At 39.6% G+C, this 21,632-nt stretch overlaps 1 protein-coding gene across 2 annotated transcripts in view; it reads right to left on the bottom strand.

Moving 5' to 3' along the window:
• KLF3 (KLF transcription factor 3) overlaps positions 1–21,632 on the bottom strand; it is a 29,111-nt gene that overhangs the window by 4,310 nt on the left and 3,169 nt on the right. For both annotated transcript variants that reach the window (XM_052681639.1, XM_052681640.1), the window contains exons 2-6: positions 21,155–21,193; positions 14,475–14,571; positions 7,510–8,005; positions 7,000–7,147; positions 686–846 (exon numbers count right to left, since the gene is read on the bottom strand). In XM_052681639.1, the coding sequence (XP_052537599.1) occupies positions 686–846; positions 7,000–7,147; positions 7,510–8,005; positions 14,475–14,531 (862 nt within the window). In that variant the 5' untranslated portion in view covers positions 14,532–14,571; positions 21,155–21,193. The remainder of the gene's footprint in view (positions 1–685; positions 847–6,999; positions 7,148–7,509; positions 8,006–14,474; positions 14,572–21,154; positions 21,194–21,632) is intronic.

The following is a 21,632-nucleotide window of genomic DNA, read 5'->3' as shown; positions in this document are numbered from 1 at the left end:
AATCTTTCTTAATAACTCTTTCCTAATATTGGATTCTCATTCTATTTCACAGCGTTGTGCAGCCAAATAGGTAAAGGTTTGGCTTGTGTAGAGATGTAAGATAGACATGAACTGCCTAATCTCACCTAAAAGCATCTCTCAGGTTTGCAAAAATCTTGGCTGTACATACATTAATACATGCCATCAGTGTTCCACGATAAATCTCTCTGTGGAGAGCTGAGGTGGGGATAACATCCACTCAGAAAAGAGCTCTACTAGACCGTGGTTAGCATGCCCACATGAACCAGGTCTGTATGTATTCGGCACACAGTCCAGACTTTTGCAAACTGGCTACTCCTGTGGAAGTCTCAGTCAAATTTAACAGTGATGTAAGAGGTGTGGCAGTGTAATGTGAACTGATTTGGTGCTTACAGGGTGTGCAGCATGAGTAATCTGCAAGCAATTGGACAGAAAATGAGCAAAGAGCCAGTGAATGTAAAGCATACAGAATGATCTTGCATTAGCTTACAGTCTCTTCTTATGGCTTTTTCCTGCTTCATTCCCTCTTTTGCTCAGCCTGTAACTATATTCAGAATACTGCCAAAACTGTTTTTTGTTTTTTATACCTGGTAAATAATATGAATTAAAATCATAATCTACCGTTTTACCAGAGACTTGATGAAAGAAAAACATAGCAGGCTCAAACCTGTATGGGTTCTTCTGTGAGCCTTCAGATGGGAGCTTTTAGTGTAGACCTTGTTGCAGCCTTCATAATCGCACCGATGTATTCTGCGTTTTCTTTGCGTGTCTGGCGACTCCACTGGCAAAGGTCTCTTCCCTGGCTGAACTATAACCGAAGGGTGATTCCTGTTCAATGTTAAAAATGAGAAACATTCAGCACAGCAAACCTCAGTTACTATGATCCATCACAGAGTCCCACATTCACTACTATGCTGTCTCTTGGCAAAAAGAACAGCATTACAGGCATGTCGAAAAATTCAAGAGGCTTCAACAAATTTCATGCGTTCTAGCAGTAATATCTGTAAATATTCACTTACATTGTGGCACAATGTAGCCATTTCTACTAGCTTTTTTTTAAACTTAGAAAGGAAAAAACCTCTCGAAATCCAGGCTTTCAGAAAAACCCAGGGTTTTTAATCTATGAGTTCACAGTGAATTTCTGTTTATTTATTTGCAGTTCTTCTTCTGCCTTAAAAGGCAGCTAATTGGCCTGTAATTGGAAACAGCTACTCCATATGATTAAAGGAATTGTATCTCCAGGCTTTCAAAGCAGAACTCAATCTTTATTGTTCCAGCCACTCCTTTACAGAGTAATTAAGAATTTCCTGTTTGGTGCTGGCAGGAGGGTGCGGCCTCCCTGCACCACTGACGTCAATTCCTAAAAGCAGAGTTTAGCCTGGGTGACACACCCACAGGATGTCTGAAGTTAGATCTCCACCTTCATAAACATCACTTTTCTCTTTGAAGCCCACAGGTACAAGGCAGGTAAGACATGGGGCGAGGGCCTACAGACCTCTATAAAAAACGAAGTATAAACATTTGTGCCTCCAAAAACACATCCTAAAAGATGTAATACTCATAAACTACTGATATTTTAACAAGCTGACTGCAGAATTGGGCAAACCTTGATTACTTCTTCAATCTTAATGCTAGAAAAGGAGGTGACAGAACTGCAAGCAGCATTACAAGTCCTGCAACCTCACAAAGCTGCATTTTCCAGCCAATCACCAGATCCAGATTGATACCTGTGATGTATTTTTTAGCCTGTAGCTGAAGTTTAATACATAAAATGCAGATATTTGTGCTCCTTGCGGTAAGACCAGCTCCTCCATCTGATGGAGAGAAGCTTTCTACGCTTCCACTCCTTTCTCTGTGACGGTGTTTCAAATTTCTTTGCCAACTGATTTATATTAAAAATCACTATCTGAGGAGTCTTTGATACTTCAACCAAGTTCTTCTAGGGCTTGTTTTTCAGAAACGCTGCATGACTGCTTCTCATAGCAAAGCTACAGGCATGTACAGGTCCTTTGGTAAAATGTAAAACAGACATCAGGCACAGCAAAGAAAATTTTGTGCATAATTGAACTAGAAAAGTAGGAGATTAATTTCTATTAATCTCCACAGTAGCAAGGTGGAAATTACTGATGTGAGATAAGTTTCACTCCGGTATTCTTCTGTTATTACAGCTACCAGCTTCAGACTGGGATCCAAATTCTGCTCCATGGGTGTTTCTGCTACTGCTGATTGACATACTCTTCAAGTACACAATAAATCTAGCTAAAAATACTGCAATGGCAGGAAACCCCGGGCGATGATTTTAGACACGGATGTACACACTCTTCAATGAGAAAGGCAGGTTTTGAGCTTCTAATGACAAGCTTCTCTAAAGCAGTGCTCAGTTTTAATGCAACTGCACACCCGTCTTTCTGGATAGTATCTGACTTAGCATAGCAAGTAGGCTTGGTTTTGGACATGGTAACAGCTGGAAAAATGGAGCAAAAGGCACTGACTGTATGTTGTTTGTGTTCATGACCTAAGAGTACATAAATAAAATGGTGAATATCCGTCTCTGTCTCATTTTCCCTTTGGAGGAAAGGAGGCAGCCAAGACTACAGAATGTTAACAATATTCAGATGTGGGGGAGGGGCACTTCAAAAAATGGTTTAAATAGTGTCAGAAATCAGAGGTAAAAACTAAACAACTTGTCAATAATAAATCACAGCCCCTTCTTCAATTTCTTCTTATGCAAGATAGAAATCCATGCAATTCTCATCAGGTAAGCATCATTATTTAACAGTTACCTTCCAAAAATCATTTCACGATTTTAGCAAGATTTTTTTTTCTTTACCAACAGATCACAGTGCACTGGAAGTGTAAGTTAGACTTCAACACTTATGCTTGCAAGAAAATAGAACTAATCAGGCTTCTTACACTTGACAGATTTTTTTACTTTAAATTTGATATTGGAAACAATTGTACAGTTACTTCACTTATCAGATGTGCTGGCAAGTCTTGAAATATCTACAGAAATGCCAGCAAAATTATGTACGTAATTCATCAGCCTAAAACCAAAGTTAATGTAAAATCAGTTACTTAAAAATGAAACTGAGAGACTCCTAAGTCTCTTTAATATAACCTCTCTCTGTCTAAATAGCATACTTTGGACAGCTGGAATCCAAGAAAAATGATAAGAAATTGTGTAATTAGACCTCATAATGCAGAGAGCGGCCGATGATGCTGTGAGACAACAGGAAATTTTACAGACGTTTAAGTCTCATCTTTTAACTTGAATGATTTGTCTATTTTTTTAAATAATAAAAAGCTAAAAGCTACAACTGCTGTAGATACTGCAGAATTTGAACTTGAAAGAGCTGAGCAAGAACTGCAGCTCTGCAGACTGCTGGGAAACAATGGAAGTCATTGCAACATAAGGACTGTGTCTCCATAAACAGAATGCTCCTGCATGGTCAAGCAGAGAAGATGCTTAGGAACAACATAACAGACAATGTACCAATGCTTCTTATACTTCTTGTTGAATGTTATACTCTTTGCTCAGCGGATGGATTTCCTGTGGAAACTGGTCTCACAGGGAAATAATTAATGTAAATCACTAATGCAGGTGACAAGTCTACAGAAGTCTCAGCCCAAGAGGAAGGGTGTGTTGTAAGCCAGGAACAGAGGCCTAACAAGAGACAAAGGTGAAGCACAGAGTTTGGTTGCCCTAACCCTGCAGAAGTTAGGTCCAAGTACAGACAGACCTGGCTGCTGTGAGTGGAAAGCTCTTAGGGAAGTTAAGTATCCATCTGGTAAACATGGATATTTACAGTTTTCTTGTAATAGAACAAACAAGCTTACTTCTAAATAAACAGCATACTGTCTACAAAAGCTAGCTGGCAACCAGTTCACTGCACACAAAATGCCACACCAGTAGACAGCGTGCAAGCCCAGAGCAATGCCTGCTGAAAGGTGAGCCAGGACTTGGGCAGTTCCATGATTTTGGTAAGCTGGCATAATTCTCCAAAGGGAAACAGTAGATGGAAGCATAGCCATGGTCCATCAGGTACTGCCTAAGAATCTTTCCATCAACATCAAAAAGTTTCTTCCCAGACCTCATTTCTTCTGCCTAGCCCCTGCTCTGCCTTCTACTGTTTTAAACCTGGACAGATCTGCAGTGATCTCAGTACTTGCCTGGAAACAAGTGGCTGAGGAGGAAGAGAGAGACCTTTAGGAACTACTTAAACTGTGAATCCCAAAACACTGGCCTCAGGTAAGCAAGGAACTTCAGTGGATAGACAAAGAACTTGTACACCTGAGGGTTTTCTTTCCACTGAATTGCCAACTTGAATGATTTGTCTATTTTTTTAAATAATAAAAAGCTAAAAGCTACAACTGTTGTAGATGCTGCAGAATTTGAACTTGAAAGAGCTGAGCAAGAACTGCAGCTCTGCAGACTGCTGGGAAACAACGGAAGTCACTACAACATAAGGACTCTGTCTTCCCTTGGGAGTTACTTCTCAAGGGTGAAGAGGCCCAGGAAGCCTGGACGCTCCTCAAAACGGAAATCTTAAAGGCACAAGAACAGGCTGTCCCTGAGTGCCGTAAGGCAAGCCGTAGGGGAAGACAACCAGTGTGGATGAGCCTGGAACTACTGCTGAGACTCAGGCAGAAAAAGAGTCTACATCCTCTGGAAGAAGGGACAGGCTACTTGGGGAGATTACGAAGAAGTAGCTAAGGTATGCAAGGAGGAAGTTAGGAAGGTGAAAGCCCAACTTGAACTCAGGTTGGCCACTGCATTAAAAGACAAAAAAAAATCCTTTTCTAAATATATTAACGGCAAAAGAAGAATCGAAGATAATTCTCATCCTACACTTGATGCAGCAGGGAATGTGGCCACTGAGGACAAGAAGAGGGCTGAGGTCCTCAATGCCTTCTTTACATCTGCCTTTAATAGCCAGATCAGTTATACTCTGGGCTTTTTATGCCCTGATCTGCAAGTCTGGGACGCTGCTCAGAATATGCCCCCAGCGACTCAGGTGGAGACAGTTACAGAGCTTCTCCTCCATTTGGACTGTCACAAGTCCAGGGAGCTGGCAGGGGTGATTGCTAAGCCCCTCTCAGCCATCTATCAGTGCTCCTGGTTAACTGATGAGGTCCCAGAGGATTGGAGGCTTGCTGATGTTGACCCCCATCTCAAGAAGGGCCATAAGGAGGATCCGGGGAACTATAGGCCTGTTAGCCTGACCTCGCTATCAGGGAAAGTTATGGAGCAAATCATCTTGGATGAGATTGCACGGCACGTGCGTGGTGTCCAGGGGATCAGGCCCAGCCAGCACGGATTCATGAAAAGCAGGTGGTGCTTGACCAACCTCATCTCCTTCTATGACTGGGTGATTAGTTTGATAGATGAGGGAAGGGCTGTTGATATAGTCAACCTAGACTTCAGCAAAGCCTTTGACAAAGTCCCTCACAGGCTTCTTCTGGGGAAACTGGCTGCCTGTGGCCTGGATAGGTACACCCTTCTTTGGGTAAGGAACTGGCTAGAGGGCTGTGCCCAGCGGTTATTGGTTAATGGAGTTAAGTCCAGCTGGTGACCCGTTACGAGTGGTGTCCCCCAGAGGTCGGTACTGGGGCCCATCTTGTTTAATAACTTTATTGATGACCTAGATGAGGGGATTGAGTGCACTCTCAGTAAGTTTGCAGATGACACCAAGCTGGGAGGTGGTGTTGATCTGCCTGAGGGCAGGGAGGCCCTTCAGAGGGATTTAGACAGGCTGGATCGCTGGGCTGAGGTGAATGGGATGAGGATCAACAAGGCCAACTGCCAGGTCCTGCACTTTGGGCACAACAACCCCATGCAGCGTTATAGGATTGGGGATGAGTGGCTGGATGAGTGTGAAGAAGAGAAGGACCTGGGGGTGTTGGTTGATGCTCAGCTGAACATGAGCCAACAGTGTGCCCAGGTGGCCAAGAGGTACAACGGCATCCTGGCCTGCATTAGAAATGGTGTGGCCAGCAGGAGCAGGGAGGTGATCATCCCCCTCTACTCAGCACTGGTGAGGCCGCACCTCGAGTACTGCGTTCAGTTTTGGGCTCCTCACTACAGGAAAGACATTGAGGCCCTGGAGCGTGTGCAGAGAAGGGCAACGAAACTGGTGAGGGGTCTGGAGCACAAGTCTTATGAGGAGCGGCTGAGGGAGCTGGGATTGTTCAGTCTGGAGAAGAGGAGGCTCAGGGGAGACCTCACTGCAATCTACAACCTCCTGAAGGGAGGTTGTGGTGAAGAGGGATTTGGCCTCTTCTCCCAGGCAACGAGCAGGACATGGGGAAATGGCTGCAAGTTGTATCAGAGGAGGTTTAAGTTGGACATAAGGAAGAACTTCTTCTCTCAGAGAATGGTCAGGCACTGGAATGGCTGCCAGGGAGGTGGTGGAGTCCCATCCCCGGCAGTATTCAAGAGGCGTCTGGATGACGTGCTGCGTGATGTGGTTTAGTGCTTGTGGTGGCAATGGTGATGAGGAGACGGTTGGACTAGATGATCTTATAGGTTGTTTCCAACCTTGTGATTCTATGATTCTGTGATTCTAACATTTTTTAGAAGATGAAGAGGTCCACCAAGAAAGTCACAGGAGTATTTTTAAGGAAGGGTATTCTAGATAGTATAAATATTGAGGTCAATATTAAATGTTTTTGAAATATTTTTCTAGTTTGTTGCTGGTTTTACATAAAGATATCACTAGCTTATTGCAGTTCTACATCCAGTGAATTGTAGGATTGGAACCAACATTACTTTAGAAATGTGGTTGCTACGTAGAAATACACATCTATGTATGATGAAAGAGAACAAAAGCTGAAACTGCATCTCACAACGGGGAGAAAGTTTTTCTGGATTTTATTATAAGCACAGCAACTTTCTATCTCGTTCCTTAAAATTAGTTAAATATTGCACTGAACTGCATTTCGTTACTTTGCTGATTTAGGAACTACTGTTAAATTACTTACTCTTGCAGCATTACTTCCTGGGGAGACAATGAGGTCATTGGAGGTGACATTCGTTCAGGATAGAAGTCAGTCTTTGCTGGTTCGCTTCCCGGTTCTACTTTAATTGCTTTCTTCAGAGCAGGCTTCTCGAAGGACTCAATAACAGGCACTGTGTGGGGGAAGGTTAGAGATGGAAGACAACGTATCAAAAACATGAAGAGCCACATAAATAAAAGATACACCTAAGAATCTGTAGTTAATACTAAAACTGGAAGGTTTTGTATTTGTGTCCTGATGAACTATGATGAAAAGAATTTCAATTCACTTTTTCATCAGTTCAAATCTCAGTAGATCTACCATGACAAACAACTTTTACGCACGTTTAAAGTGCAACTGAATGCAACCCTGCTAAGTTTCATGAAATATTTACATAGTGAATTATACGTGTATAATTAGTGTATTTTAGAAAATGGATATATAGTCATTTTCCCAGTACGAGAGGACAAAAAACACAACTCTGACAGCACCAACCTTGCATGCTGCTTGGACTTTCCATTTCATCTGTAAGGACTGTAGATACCATGATGGGCTGCTGGAGATGGGGAGCATACATGAAAGGAACTGGCTGGACAACAACAGGCTGAATGACTGGGAGTATCCCAGGGCTTCTCAGTCCGTGGCGGGAAAGAGCAGCAGCCATTACAGGAGGGATTGTTATAGGCATGGATAACGGCTGTACTCCTGGGGGTGACGGTGTGAATTTACTGATGGGAGAGCTGGGTGAGGACAGAGTCAATCCAGGGGAAGTTCTCCTATGCACAGTCTGAAATTTTAAAGGTGAAGGAGAACTGCCAGCCGAAGGCGGTGAGCTTCGCTTGTTCACCGTAAGGTCTACTGGCTCCATCTGGATTCCATTCGACAGTCTGTCAGGGTTTGAGTAGAATTTATTGTGCAACATGCTTGGTGCAGAATAAATGACGCTGTATTTGTTTGGCTTCATTTGGTCCATGTAATTGGATGGGTATGACTGTCAGAAAAAGCAGAGAAAAATAAAGAAAAACAAATAATGAACCAACATGCATAAAATTACTGCTGAAAAAGAACAATGGCTAATAAACTGAGGCAAGATGAAGGTTTTCAGAAAGCATTTCAATATATTTTCTAAACAAAAGTGAATGAAATAAAACATCAGATTTCACTCAAAGGAAGCTACTCACATACAAAGTCACTGTTTCAGAAGCAACGCGGATGATGAAAACAGATCATCAAAGCTTATTCAACAACTTTCTCCTCCCCACAATACTGCTTTTGATGTACTATTCCTGCTGCTTATGGAAGTCAGCAGTTCTCTTCACGGGAGCATTTAGAATCCAAAACTAATCCTAACCTGCATAATAATCTCCACATTTCAGTAAAAATAGTTTTTGCAAACCGCAAGGTATTAACATTCATTGCAGAATACAGTATTATTAAACAACTATCCAGATCAACTTTACATTTTAAAAGTGTTTAAAACTGTGGTTGTTTACTAAATAATGTGAAAAAACAGATGGTATAAAATCACCATGTATCTACACAAACATTTAGGTAACTTTTCAAAACATTTCTTCTTAGAGAGAAAACTTCTAGCAGTACGCCTCTCAGTTTGCCTCTGTTTCCCTTGTAAAGGACATTTATCTGATTGTAACTGTCAATGTTAACCACAGGTATTACTGCAAAATGACACCAATGTGTTTTTTTCTTTCCAGTTGTTTTTTGAAACAGTGAGTTCAGAAAACATTATTTTTTCCTGCTATATTCATGTATTGTGAAGAGAATCAACAAAACTGATTCCACAAAATACCTGTAACTAACACTATTTTCAAATAAAACAGCACAAATAAATTGATCTTCAAACAGTACATACTACATCAAAATGTTGAAACTTAATTTAATTCATCTTTTTATGACTTACAAATTCAATTCATGTATGTGTTCATCTTTCATGGTAACTGGCTCTGCAGAATTCTATAAAAATGCCATTACTGCACACAATGATGGATAAAACAAGCTCTGAGGGTATGCCACCACTACTGTGTCAAGCAACACTGAATTTATTTGAATTCTAAAAGATGAAGACCACAGAATACTGATAGGGATTAAAACTTGATAATATTTAGTGTCAACCAACTACTGATCAAGTTATGAGCACAGGCAAAAAATACCACTCTAAACGGATAAAATAATTCTGTTAAAATTACGGCTGTTGGTCCACAGTTCAGAGTCTACTCTGCTTCAGTGAGCTGTGTAAGTTTTGAACCACGGTACATCAGTGTATTTACAGTTCTGCAAGTTTGTCAAAGATGATCACATAGGAAAATTTACTTTGTTTTACAAAGCATGTCCACATTCAGGTGAATGTGCACTTTCATTCCACTGAAGTGCTCTTATATTTCAGTAACAGCTGCCTGAAAATAACAAACTCCTGTGACTTACAGAGCTCTGTGTACCACAGCACGCATGAATTCATTCACAATGGAGCCTTACAGATCTTGCACAAGTGCACTCCTCTGAACCCTACAGCTTCAGGAATACTAGAAAGGAAAAAGACTGTGTCGTCTAAATCTTCAGGAATGTTTCTGGTCACTGAACGGATTAAAGAACAAAGCATTTCCAAGCTGTAACCTTACTGGTCAACCAGTCAACCTCTTTCAGTTTTTTAACACTAAACGTCTGTTGAAAAGCTAACAAACCGTTAAAGTATTGTGCAGAGACCTGTAAACTGGAAAGGTTAAGTAAAATACATTTACACGAGCAAGAAATACTTTCGAAGAATTGGGGAGAAGATAACTATATTTTAAAAGGGACTATTTTAGGGACTTGGCATTATCCTGCATGCCTTGCATTATTTTCCATAGGAAGTTTCCATTGTTGTCATTAATCTGGCACAGACTTAACATCAGCTATTTCTTATGGCAGTTTGGGGAAGCTGAATCATTTTTCTAAACTTTTCTTCTGCAGAGGTTTTAACCGTCATATCATGCTTCTACCCAAAGAGCAGATAAAGTTGTGATAGAAAAATGTGGTGCAACAAATTATTTTTGTTATTATTATAAAAAATATTGTTGTTATTACAATATTACTTTATTACTGCTGTTGTAAAGATTGTCATAAACTAAAGAAGCAGAAAGATGTCTCCTGTACATCCAAGAACAAAAAAAAACAAATAAGAATTTACTGAATTGATTTGTTCACATAATTATTTACAGTACGTGTATGTGCTGCATACAAAAATGGTGCTGACTACAGAAAAGGTGAAAAAGACAAAAAGAGCACGTGAACAACCAAAAGTGGTACTTCTGTTGTCAATCACAGCCTACTTGGAATGCACTTTTGCACTTTCAACTATGAAGCATACTTGAAATACTGTTAGTTTGTGGTAGGTCACACTCAGATCCATCTTCTCGCTGGCCTTAAAGTTAAGCTTCATGCATCTTCTAGCAAAGCAAAGCTCCAGCTTCCATCTCCTTGGGACTCAGCAATTGCCTTTAGATTTGTTCAGATTTGGTTGGTCACTTTCTTAGCCAGGGAAGTAAACCCCTCTGGGGATATGGGATGGGAGATTAAGAAAGATTTCAGTTTCCCTCTGTAAACTGGGAGCTTTGACAACAGCAAACAAGAAAAGCCTGACGACAACTGCGTTGTTTTCTAAATGTCACCGACTGCAGTAACCAGGAGTGTATTTAATGCACAGCAAGAGCAGTCTTTTCTCACCAATCCTAGAACTTCCCCCTGGGACCACAGCTTGTTCTGGATGAATGTAAAAGCTGTAATGAATGACTCTGTTTAACCACAGCCCAGAGCAGAACCTGCCTGGCTAAAGCTGCACAGACAGCACTGCTGAAGTCAGCAGATCAAGTGACAATTACACAGCAAGGAGAACAGTTAACCCTGTCTTAATCAGACTTTGTAGGAATGTCCTAAAGCATTTAAGAAAGGCAGGAAGGGGGAGAGAAGGGAAAGAGACTTCTGTTTCTCTCCACCCATGAGCACTGCCTGGTGTGTTGTGTTCATCACTCACCACCACTGAGCTCACCTTCCTGATCAGATCCTGACCAAATCTGCAACAGCACAAAGTATCTTATATTGAAAATATGAAACACTTAGTACCCACGGGAATTATTCTTGTGGAACAATGTAAAACTAGGTATTATTGCTCAGTCTGCACAAAATATTTAAGCTGATATATTTAACACATTTTCCTTGGATTTCTACTGTAATTAAGAGCGTTTGTCCTTCAGCATGACTTGGATTAAGAATACCCAACAAATTCTCACTTCTCAATAAATTCTGCTGTTATTGAAAGTCTCTGCAAAGAATTGTATATTACTACTGCAGCTCACTATTAAGCTACTATTAAGAGTAGTAATTCAAGGAGTATTCCTTTACAGTCTCTATATAGGTCTTTTTGATGTTTGCTATGATCACTTTCCCTCTTGGACCTCACTAAGCAGTTCATTTCCCTATTGTTGCTGTTTGTTCAACTCAACTCACAAAGAAACTGCAACATAAGTTACAGCAATTCCTAATATTCTTGAATTGTTGTTCAAAAATATCCTTATGTTCATACAATCAAGTTAGCAGTTCCAAAAAGAGAAGTCAAGTTGCTCTTGACAATCTATTCAGAAAAAAAAAGATCAGCTGAACACAACGAAAGCACTCATCACTCCCCAGAAGACTGCTGCTTCCATAAAGAGACATTATGAAGCACTAGCCTAACAGAGTTTGCTAAACTCTTATTAAACTGCCTATACTATTGAAACATTGTATAGGATAACAAATCCTATGTTTTACCAACTACATACCCTTATGAATTGAACTGCATCTTGCTAGGCTCTTTCAAAACCAGAACAGATGAAGAACCTGCTTACACCCTTACACAAGTTGTCAAATTGGTACCATAGAAGAGGAAAAACAGGGTCTAATCCAAATAGTAGCTAATACATGAAAAAGCACACTAGTGGACTAGCTAAGTAACACGCATTACCGTAAGACCTGTCCCTCATGCTGCACATAGCACTTTGCCTTAAAAAGGAATGAAATGTGGTTTTTTCGACTGATGAAGAAAAATCCTGTTTTTCAATTCAAAGATGTTTATACACAAAAAGTGACTCCTTTCTCTAAACAATTACTGGTACTTATCCAAATGCTTAAAAAGTCCTCACAGAAAACATTTAGGTACGATTCGGATAACTGCCACTATTTCTTTAAGAACTATCATAAAATCTGCTTGGTAATTCAATTCAATAAGCAGTACAGGCTGTTGGTAGAGTGATGAAACAGTGTGGGTGCAAGCTTCAGCCATTTGAGAAGCATAGTTAATCCTTTCAGCCACACGCCCTGAAATACAGTGGTGCCAAAGCTGTAATTTGTTTCCCTCTCCCACCCCAACTAATGGGATTCTTTAAAGGCAGCTTTTATAGCCACAGACAGTGTATGTTCGGGTAAAATATTCAATAATTCACAAAAGGTTTCATTGAGTTTGACCTCTAACGATACTATCAGAATGACAGACAGAATAAAAATATATCCTGATTTTAAATCTACAGGTTATATCAACCCACAGTAAACCCTGTGTTCCAGAAACAAAACCACCACTGCTGTAACAGTTTGTCTTCCTTTCTACCACCTCAAATGATGTTCAACAACACTCACATTCTTGGGAATGCCTGTCCTATGTTTTCTCCCTGCCTCACCTTTAAAGGTGCTTCCAGAGCAGTTTCTGCTGGGCTGCAAGGTTCAGAGGAAGCTGCGCAACTGAACAGCACCAGGGAAGCCAGAAGGGCCTCAAGGGCTTGTGGCTCAGCAGCCTGTGAGCCTACAGAAGTTGAAACAAACACCCCTCAGACTGAGGAAGAACTGAATGATCTGCATGAGGGAACCCACACTCAAACAACTTCCTTTTGTTTCAGGTAAGTTTCACGATCCTTGTTTTCCTACTTTCATTTTGCATTATGCATTCTAGCATTATGCAGTAACTAAGAGGAAGGTATACATATTTGGTAAAACAGTGGCCACTGCAGAACCTCTGCTGTGAAATGAAGGCAGATGTGTACGAAAGAACAGCACAAGGTATCTCTAAGGATACTGTCACTTATTTATTAACACTTTTATTGCAGAAGTGGCCCACTTTCTGCCTCTGACAAATGCCACAGAACATCCTTAGATAATAACAGAGAATCATCACTGATCTGAACAAGGACATGCAATAACTGTGTGATCCCAGTCACAGATCAACTGGTCAATACTAAGGCTCTTCCTTGACCCAAATATTTGGAATTTGTCAATACGTTCACACCCAATAGGCCAACTATTTGTCTATCATTGCTTAAAAGTAAATAAATCCCATGAAGGTCAAACTTGAAATTTAAAATGCATATAAATTTAACTCTCAGTAAGTGTCATTAGCAGCGACAAAGAAATTAAGAGTGCTCCCAGATGCACTCAATGTGGTGGCGATTATTCTACATTTTACATAAAAAGTAAGCAAACCATATACTGAGAGATGCCACTTAGAGCATGAATTTAACGCACGCTAATTTATGTATACTGACTTCTCACTGTTAATCGATCAGCCTTGCTAAGGTGCAGCTTCATATCACACTTAATCTGATCTTATTGCAGGCTGCTGATGAAAGGATAGGTCCTATTCCCTCCTCTCTGTCCTCACTCTAGCACTGAGCAGCCATAGAGTGAACCTGATTTGACCAAAAGAAGGATATCTTTGGTGGGTTAGCAATTCTAACCATTCAATCACCACAGTTCCCTGTGTCCCTTCTCAGCTATGCTTTCCTCCTGCTCTTTTTTTTTTATGCTGAGCTGGTGCAATACAGCAAGCCAATGGAAAATTACAACAAAAAAGCCAGGCCTCCCTTTATTTTCCCCAATTTCTCCTCCACTGCTCTGTTTCTCATCTGATCACATGGCAAGAGAGAGAATTAATCCAGTTTATCCAGGAAAAAAGCTTTTTTTTTTTTTAATGGTAAGGATTTTTCTGTTGGTTAAAGCACTGAGTTACTCCCTGGCATGTGTGGTCAAGACCGGAAGAGAAACAGAGAAGGGGATGGTGAGAAGCTGCTCATTTAGTTCAAAGGTGTAACACTGACACCACAGGCTCTTTCCAATTCACTCTGAAGTCTGGCAGCTTAATTTCCATCCACTTCCATCAACAGCATGACCTGAAGTGATTACATTAGCACTGTGTGGGTGAGGAGTTCTTGGATGTTCTCTCCTTTGCTCTGTGGATGGGAACATCAGCAGAAGTAAAGGCAGAGGTCATTTAGGGGCAATAGATTCATGAAGCATAGCAGAAATGTGAACCCAGTTGACCTAAAACCAAAATACAGTTTTACAGTTTTTTGTAGGGTAGTACAAAGCCTAGAAAAATCCTGGTTTAATTGTACAGATGGAAAAACTATAGAATCATTATAATGGCTAGAATATCTTAAAAGTCTTACCACTGAAATGGGGTCCATGGCTTCTTGCTTGATAGGGACTGGATCAAACATTAGCATCTTCTTTATTCACCTCTTCTGATGCCTGTGATGTCCTGTCCTACAAAGGAAAGACAATGTGTTAGAAAGCTGCAGGAAAGACTCACTTCAGCTTTCTGAATTGGAGACAACTTAATGTTTTGCCAGATAAACATCTGCATTCATTAATCTCTAGCGTAACTTCTTAAATATCTGACAAAGCTTCATTAAAAATATTTCTGTTAGGTTTATTCTTTCCCAGCTGCCATTAAAAAAAAGGGACATCTGCTCACATTAATGAAAGTTAATGTGAAATTTTCTTGTTCATGTCAGCATATCAAGTTTCATTCTCATCTTTCATTATTTGTCAATGTAATAAATGCATCACGGTTTATACAATGGATTTCCCATCATCATTATAGCTTCAGAATAATCTTGTACAGTTAGTAACATAGTGAACTGATTCTGAAGCAGATCTCTTTCCTGAGAGTCCTGACAGAAAAGCCAAAATCTTCATACATCAGAACTAATTTGGAGACATACATTCCAAATGCTGCAATGACTTAATTTGACTTAACTCATACTTAATATCTACGTTATTTTCCTACAATAATAAATTTACTGACAATTCAACAATCGCTGGTTGCACTCTCTGCAGTTTTGGTTGTTGGTTTTTTCCTACAGTGTGTTCAACATCACTTTTCCAATTCTACTTTATCTCAAACTGCCTGAAAAAGAAGCATTTAGCACACAGCATATCACCACGTAACTACCAGGTTACACATCTTTCATGGTCAGCTTGGAAAGACACCATGCAGGAAAGGAGGAGACACCTCTTCTGTAATGGACCACAAAGGATACAGAGTAAAACCAAGAGAAGCAAAGCTATGTTGTTCTCAGAGACATTCAGATGTTGGCAAGCTTTTACATACTAGTTCCACAACTGACATTATAGCAGCAAGTTCTGCACTGCCCTGCAAGGAAGTGCTCTGATTCTCTCTAAGATGTTGAGGATAAAAATCTTACACAAATTTACTTTCGACCAGTAGATGGCACTGGAAATAAACGAATACAGCCAGACAGCCTCATCCAATTTCACCCCAAGGAAGTAGGTTAAAGGCCAGACAACAGATTGGGAGTTTGGGCTGGAAAATTTTCCCAGAAATTTAAATAAAATGCTAAGGTGTTCCTGCTTCAAATTAAAACCATTCTAACAAGTCTACACTAATGACCGGTCTTGCAATTAACCATTACTTGTGTTTATAGGTAAGAAATTGGTAACTGCTTCCAGAGAAAGATGGCATGAACTGTTGCAAGTCTATAATTAATTATCCAGTGTATGAGTAAAAGTTGAAGGCATTTAGAAAAATATTACAACAGTGTACTTTTTTAATAATATAAACAAATCAGGGTCAAATGTAAATAAAAGCATCTTCACGAATTTTCTTACAAGAGACAAAGGTCCAACAGAACCAAACTACAGCTCAAAACAGCAGCTCAATGCAATTTCCAGTTTAAACCTAGACTGTAGTTGTGTAAAATGGCTCTATTTGCTAAAAGTTGTGATAACTTTGTAAACTCTTTAATCTTGCTTGCGAGGTTGTCAACTGTCCTAGTTTCCATTGAATGGTTACCCTTTCCAGGTACTTAATATTTCACAGATAGAACTCATGCATACCCATGCAGCACTCACACCTACACACACATACATAAGCATCGTGAAAACATTAAAAAGTGATACTTATAGAGATAAGGAAAGTTTACAGCAAAACTTTCAGTTTTCTGTTTAAACAGTGACAAAACAATTTGTACTTCAGGAAGAGAGGGAGGAAGCAAAAAATAAATGAACAAAAGAGAACGAGTAAGTACATGAAAGAAAAGTAAGAACAAAAAGGTTAGTTGGTTCTAAGTAAGCAGTCATGCTCTGATGCTCCCAGGCTATTCTTTTTTAATATTGGATTTTCTTCAACTTAGAGAGTTAATCCTTTTCTCCTTTTACTTCAAGACAGCGCACAAAGACATTTACTTCACTTCATGCTACTGAGTGTTTCTTGAGAGGGCTCTAAATTACTGTGCAAGAATTACAGTGATGCTGGCAACAGAAAGTGCACTGCACTCAGTGAAAGTGGAAAATAATTCTCAATCTTTCTCTGATGTAGTCATCTAAGAAGGGTAGAGGAAAAGATTATTTCTATTGCTGCATCACAGTCCAGAAATTGAATACTCCTTTATCACATTTTACCCTTATAAGAAGTTGGTTTTCCTTCCCATTTGTTAGTAAGCAGAAACCAATTTTCAAGAAAGGAAAAATCCATGAACATATAACTCTTGGTCTTCTTTGTCGAGATTAGTAAGTCTGATGCTTATTTTGTGGTAATTGATAGAGCAGCTGAAAAGTTAATATAAATCAGCTTTGAGTCTCTCATTTACAACATAGCTCACAGTGACACTTGCCCAAGACTGCAAATAACTCATGAACCAATTATTTCTGCATTTTAAAATAATGCTCAAAATCAATTGCTTGGACTACATTCACAAGGAAGCATGTGCATGTAATGTATACACTCATACACACACAGATACAGCATGTTCCCTCAAGTACCAAGCATCAATAGTTTTTCTTAGTCTATTTGTAAAATCATGCCTATTAAATCAAAACCTTCCAGTCTCTATCCCTAAACAGTTGAGAAGGGAGCATTGGAGAAAGTAAACAGTCTTGACTGTTTCTGTTGCAGAGGAAAAACAGTTGGGTTCTACTTTATACACTGTTTTCATAACCTATTTGTTTGAAAGCCCACAAAATGTTTAGTTAATAAAGCCAACTTCTGGAAATTCAAAATACTACCTATCCCTTGTTTCATCCCTGAAAAAAAAAAAAAAAAAAAAAAGAATAAGGAAACACCAATAGGTTCATATTAAATACATTAAAAAATAAGGGTTCTTGACATTCACGTATTAGATAAATTATTTTACATTAATAGGGTATTTTCACATGGGTTGAATTTAAAATGCATGTAATCTGAAACTAAATAATTAACTGCAATCTGGTAGGCAAACATTCCACCCTCTCTTTTTTTGCTCTCCTTCTCTTTTTCTGCTAACAAGCCACCCAGTTTTACTTTCTTGCCTCCTCCCATTCACTCCACCCTGTGGATCTCTGCCAAGTCAGCCCTACTTGTCCAAACAGGACATGGCTTCTGATAAGATTTTGCTCACACCCTGTACCTCAGAAAGACAAATGAAGCAATTGGGTCTTGTATGCAAATGAGGACAGGTGCAAGGTAAAATCCAGGCAAAGACCCTCAGTACTTTCCAGAGTTAACAGCCAGCCAGAAAAAACACAGACTCTTCCTTTATGATCCAGTATGCATCAAAGTATTCCTTCCATAAAGGAAGTTCATCATCAGGACAGTTCACATCCCTGTCTGGACTGGGCACTTTTTGGTATTAACTTCTCAATTGCTAAGGTTTATCGTTTCAGAGATATCATTAGGAGTGAATGAGAACTTAAAGTTAGTGAAGATTCATACAGATTATTTACTGTGGACAAGAAGAGCCAAGTAGCTCAAAAGAGCACCCAGCCTTCATATCTGCACTGCACAACAGCTGCCAGAGCTACAAACTGCTGCTGCACATCTGCCTCCAAGATCCACCAGCTCCTGCAGATCTGCTGTGAAAGGAAACAGTGGAGTGAGGCCAGTTGTGACACTGCACTACAAATCCTCTGTGGCACAGAGCATTTGCTCTCACAAAATACCTAGAAGAGCAGTCAGTGACCTGATGGATACTACTGCTGCTGACAGCGGAGCGGTGACCAGAACTTTTGCCTCTCTTCACTCTGTGTAAGAACTACACGTGGAGTTTGATTTCTCAATCCTTCTGCCTGGGGAAGAAGGAATGCTGTCTTGTGGTACAGCAAGGCTTTGTCTAGAAGCATCAAGGTACTACTGTTATTGTAGGTGTAATTACAGAATAATGTAATATTATCTGCCGAATTACTGCTAAATGAGTGCCTTCCCTGAAGACACTGCAGCTTTTTCAGCACAGCTGGTATCCCTGGTGCACACAGCTCTTTGGTGCAGGCCCTTTAGGACTTAACTCTGTGCCTTCTGTGAGCCCCAAGTTAAACTTCCCCTGCTATTAAGGAGAAGTGACAACAGCAGAAGGGCCTCAAATGATGAAAGGGAGGGGAGGTTTCCTGAAGCGGGGTGAAAACCCCTCCAATCTGGAAGATAGTTCGACAGAGAAAAAACACAGCATCTGAGAGCAAATTACCTGGAAAAGGTAGAAAAAGTGTTTTCCAGACCTAGTAAAAAGATTTGCACTCAGAAATTTGGTTTGAGTTTTGGGTGGCCCTTTGTGGAGCCACAAGTTGGACGCAATGACCTCTCAGAGACCCTTCCAGCTGAAGTTAGTCTACAATTCTGTTTGCACTGACAGCACCAGTTGCACATCAAGACTTGAGTCAACAAAAAAGAAAGTATACCTGTAGTTCCATTAACTTTAATGGGAATTAACCAAGCGCTGAACTGTGCTGGGCCTCAAAATAGCAGCAGGCCAAGAACCTCCCCAGCACTGCACAGCAGAGCAGAGCAGAGCAGTCAGATCCAGCCCAAAACAGAAAGGCACAAAGGCTCAGTAACAGTGCAGGGGGAAGGGAGCAGCACAGCTGGCCCTCGAGGAACAGCTGGGGGGAATTCATGAGAAACTAGCACACCAAGGAAATGTTTTACTGATGGGCAGTTCCCTGGGTTTGCTTATTCACTGAATTTCCTCTGGGAAATGGTAACTGCTGGAAAAGCCAGTATACTGTGTGAGATGAAAGAGGTACCTAGATAAAAATTTTCTACTGAATGTTTTACTTGTTAGGCATGAAAGAGACACTAGGATCAACAGTAATATTCTGTTTAGATTTCATTAAGTTGTGCCATCTAAAAATAAACATAAACCTCTCCAAAAATGCCATGAACTGATACATAGCATTCTAGTGCTTCCAACCTACTTCACTCTAAGATTAATATGCCTTTAAACTAGATGCCTCAATTATTTTAATCAGAATAATTTGTTTTTAAAAATTAACAATTAGATTTTCTTCTTTTATGTAACAGCAAATTTTATTTGTTCATTTAACACTGAAGAGCATTTCAGACTATTTTGGCTTTTTATTGGTGTTAAAATCATCTGTGTTCTACACTGAAAAATCTGCAACTTTGAGCAGCTCTCGCAGTCCAGCTTTGCTGACATCACACTGACCTAGAATTGCTTTGACGTGTTCATTTATCAGCTGTGTAGCAGAGTAATCAGTATTTCAATTAAATTTGCAACACTTGCAGGCTCTTTGAAGCCACGTGTCTGGAAATGGATTTCTTAAATGTAAAAAAAAAATGGGCAAAATAAGTTCTTGCAGTGCTCACTAAAATTACCTCGTTTCTATCAAGGAAAAAATGGAACCCTGATAGACCTTCAGTTCTACATCTACTGAATCCAAGGGAGTGAGAAAGATCTCAAGGCACCTCCATTAGACAATGTTCTCCCTTATCGGGGCGGACTGCTGTCTGGTTTCCTGTCTCAGGCTACTGCTTAGAACGAGAAATAGCCTAGTGACTATAAAGGATCAGACTTCTGAAAACAAGTGAACTATGTGGAATGGTATGAAAATCTTTCTCTTCCAAACCGAACTTTTTTATTATGTTTTTCTTAAAAGGTTAATTTCAAGGATCATTTTAAAGGACAAATACAAATCCAAACTTTTCATAATAAGGGTGAAGAATGATAGAAAATACTGTTCTCTAACATGAAGGATACTACTGTTTCATGAAACATGAGATTTTTAGAAGAAAAAAAAATTTAATCCTAAATAAGTGTATATTTATGAAAAATAATTTAAATGATTAATTTGAATGAGGGTTTGAATACAGGGCAAACTTCAATGAACTTCTGCGTATCTCCAGAAGTGAAATAAAAACAACAGGGAGAAGAGCTGGAGAGTGCGGTGGGTACAAATGTGATCAAAGAAGCTTGGACTCTTGAACATGCCTTCACGGATTGTATTTGTTGATAGTATACTGACTGCATGATAGGCAGGCCACCCACTTTTTTTTTGTTGTTATTATTTTACTCTGACTTAGTGTACTATTAAAAGCCTACCAGAGCTTTATCTTTCCATTTGGCTGATGTACACTTGCACTTTTTTCCCTTGGGAACTACCCACTATAGTTACAGGGCCCTCAAAGGAAGGCTCAGCATCAACTGAATCCTTAATAGGGAAGGGTTAAATCTCTCCTCAAGCCAGCCCTGCCAAACTTCATATTCTGGATTGGAAGCAACTAGCCTTGGAATGAAAACACAAAGCTCCACTGCTGACAGTATAAAGGAACTTTAGAAGACCTCCTGTTGGCAGTACTCATTAATATTAAGAAGTTGGTTTACAAAACTACTATAATTTTAATTTTTCCTGGATTTTGTAAAACTTCTAGCAACAAAAAGGTGCAAACCACAACATTTACTGTTTTCACTATATGCTAGTTTCCAATATCAAACTGCAATCTTTTTCCTTTGTCAAGGGAAAAAAGAGTCAATGTTTGAAATCCTATGCAAATTAAGTAAATTAATTAAGTAAAAATAAGTGACAGTAACAAATGAAAATAATCAATAAAAAAACTTACCAAAACTGTGTGGACAAATGCTTCTTGCAATCTGGGGTTCTGAACAGACAAAAAGAAAAAAAAAAAAAAAAAAAGAAAACTAAAATAAGGATGTGCATATAATTTTGTAATTTTTTTCCCCCTATAATTAAGCCCCAAGAGAGGAAGTTTACAGCATGTATTTCAAATACTTCTTAAGATTTAAAACACACAATGATCACAATTACTTCTTAGCATCCAAAAGAGCAATGTCAGATACTAAAAGGCTACTTTAAAAAACGTGGTTTTTTTTTTTAATGAAATAGGAGAGTTGGAATATTACAGTGTGTACTGGAAACATGCATATCCCAGCGTGTAAGAGACAGAGAAATAAACAGCCCGCCCTACATTTTCATCCAGGGCCTGATTCAAAGCCCACTGATTTTGATGCAAGCCTTTCTCCTGATTTCAATAAGCTTTGGCTTGGATCCTTCAGCTCCTCAGCAGTCAGACCCAAGGC

The sequence above is a fragment of the Tympanuchus pallidicinctus genome, unplaced genomic scaffold (genome assembly GCF_026119805.1).
Source record: "Tympanuchus pallidicinctus isolate F22 unplaced genomic scaffold, pur_lepc_1.0 scaffold2, whole genome shotgun sequence".
Lineage (NCBI taxonomy): Eukaryota > Metazoa > Chordata > Aves > Galliformes > Phasianidae > Tympanuchus > Tympanuchus pallidicinctus.
The sequence above is the reverse complement of the archived record's forward strand: the minus strand, read 5'-3'. Positions and strand labels throughout refer to the sequence as shown.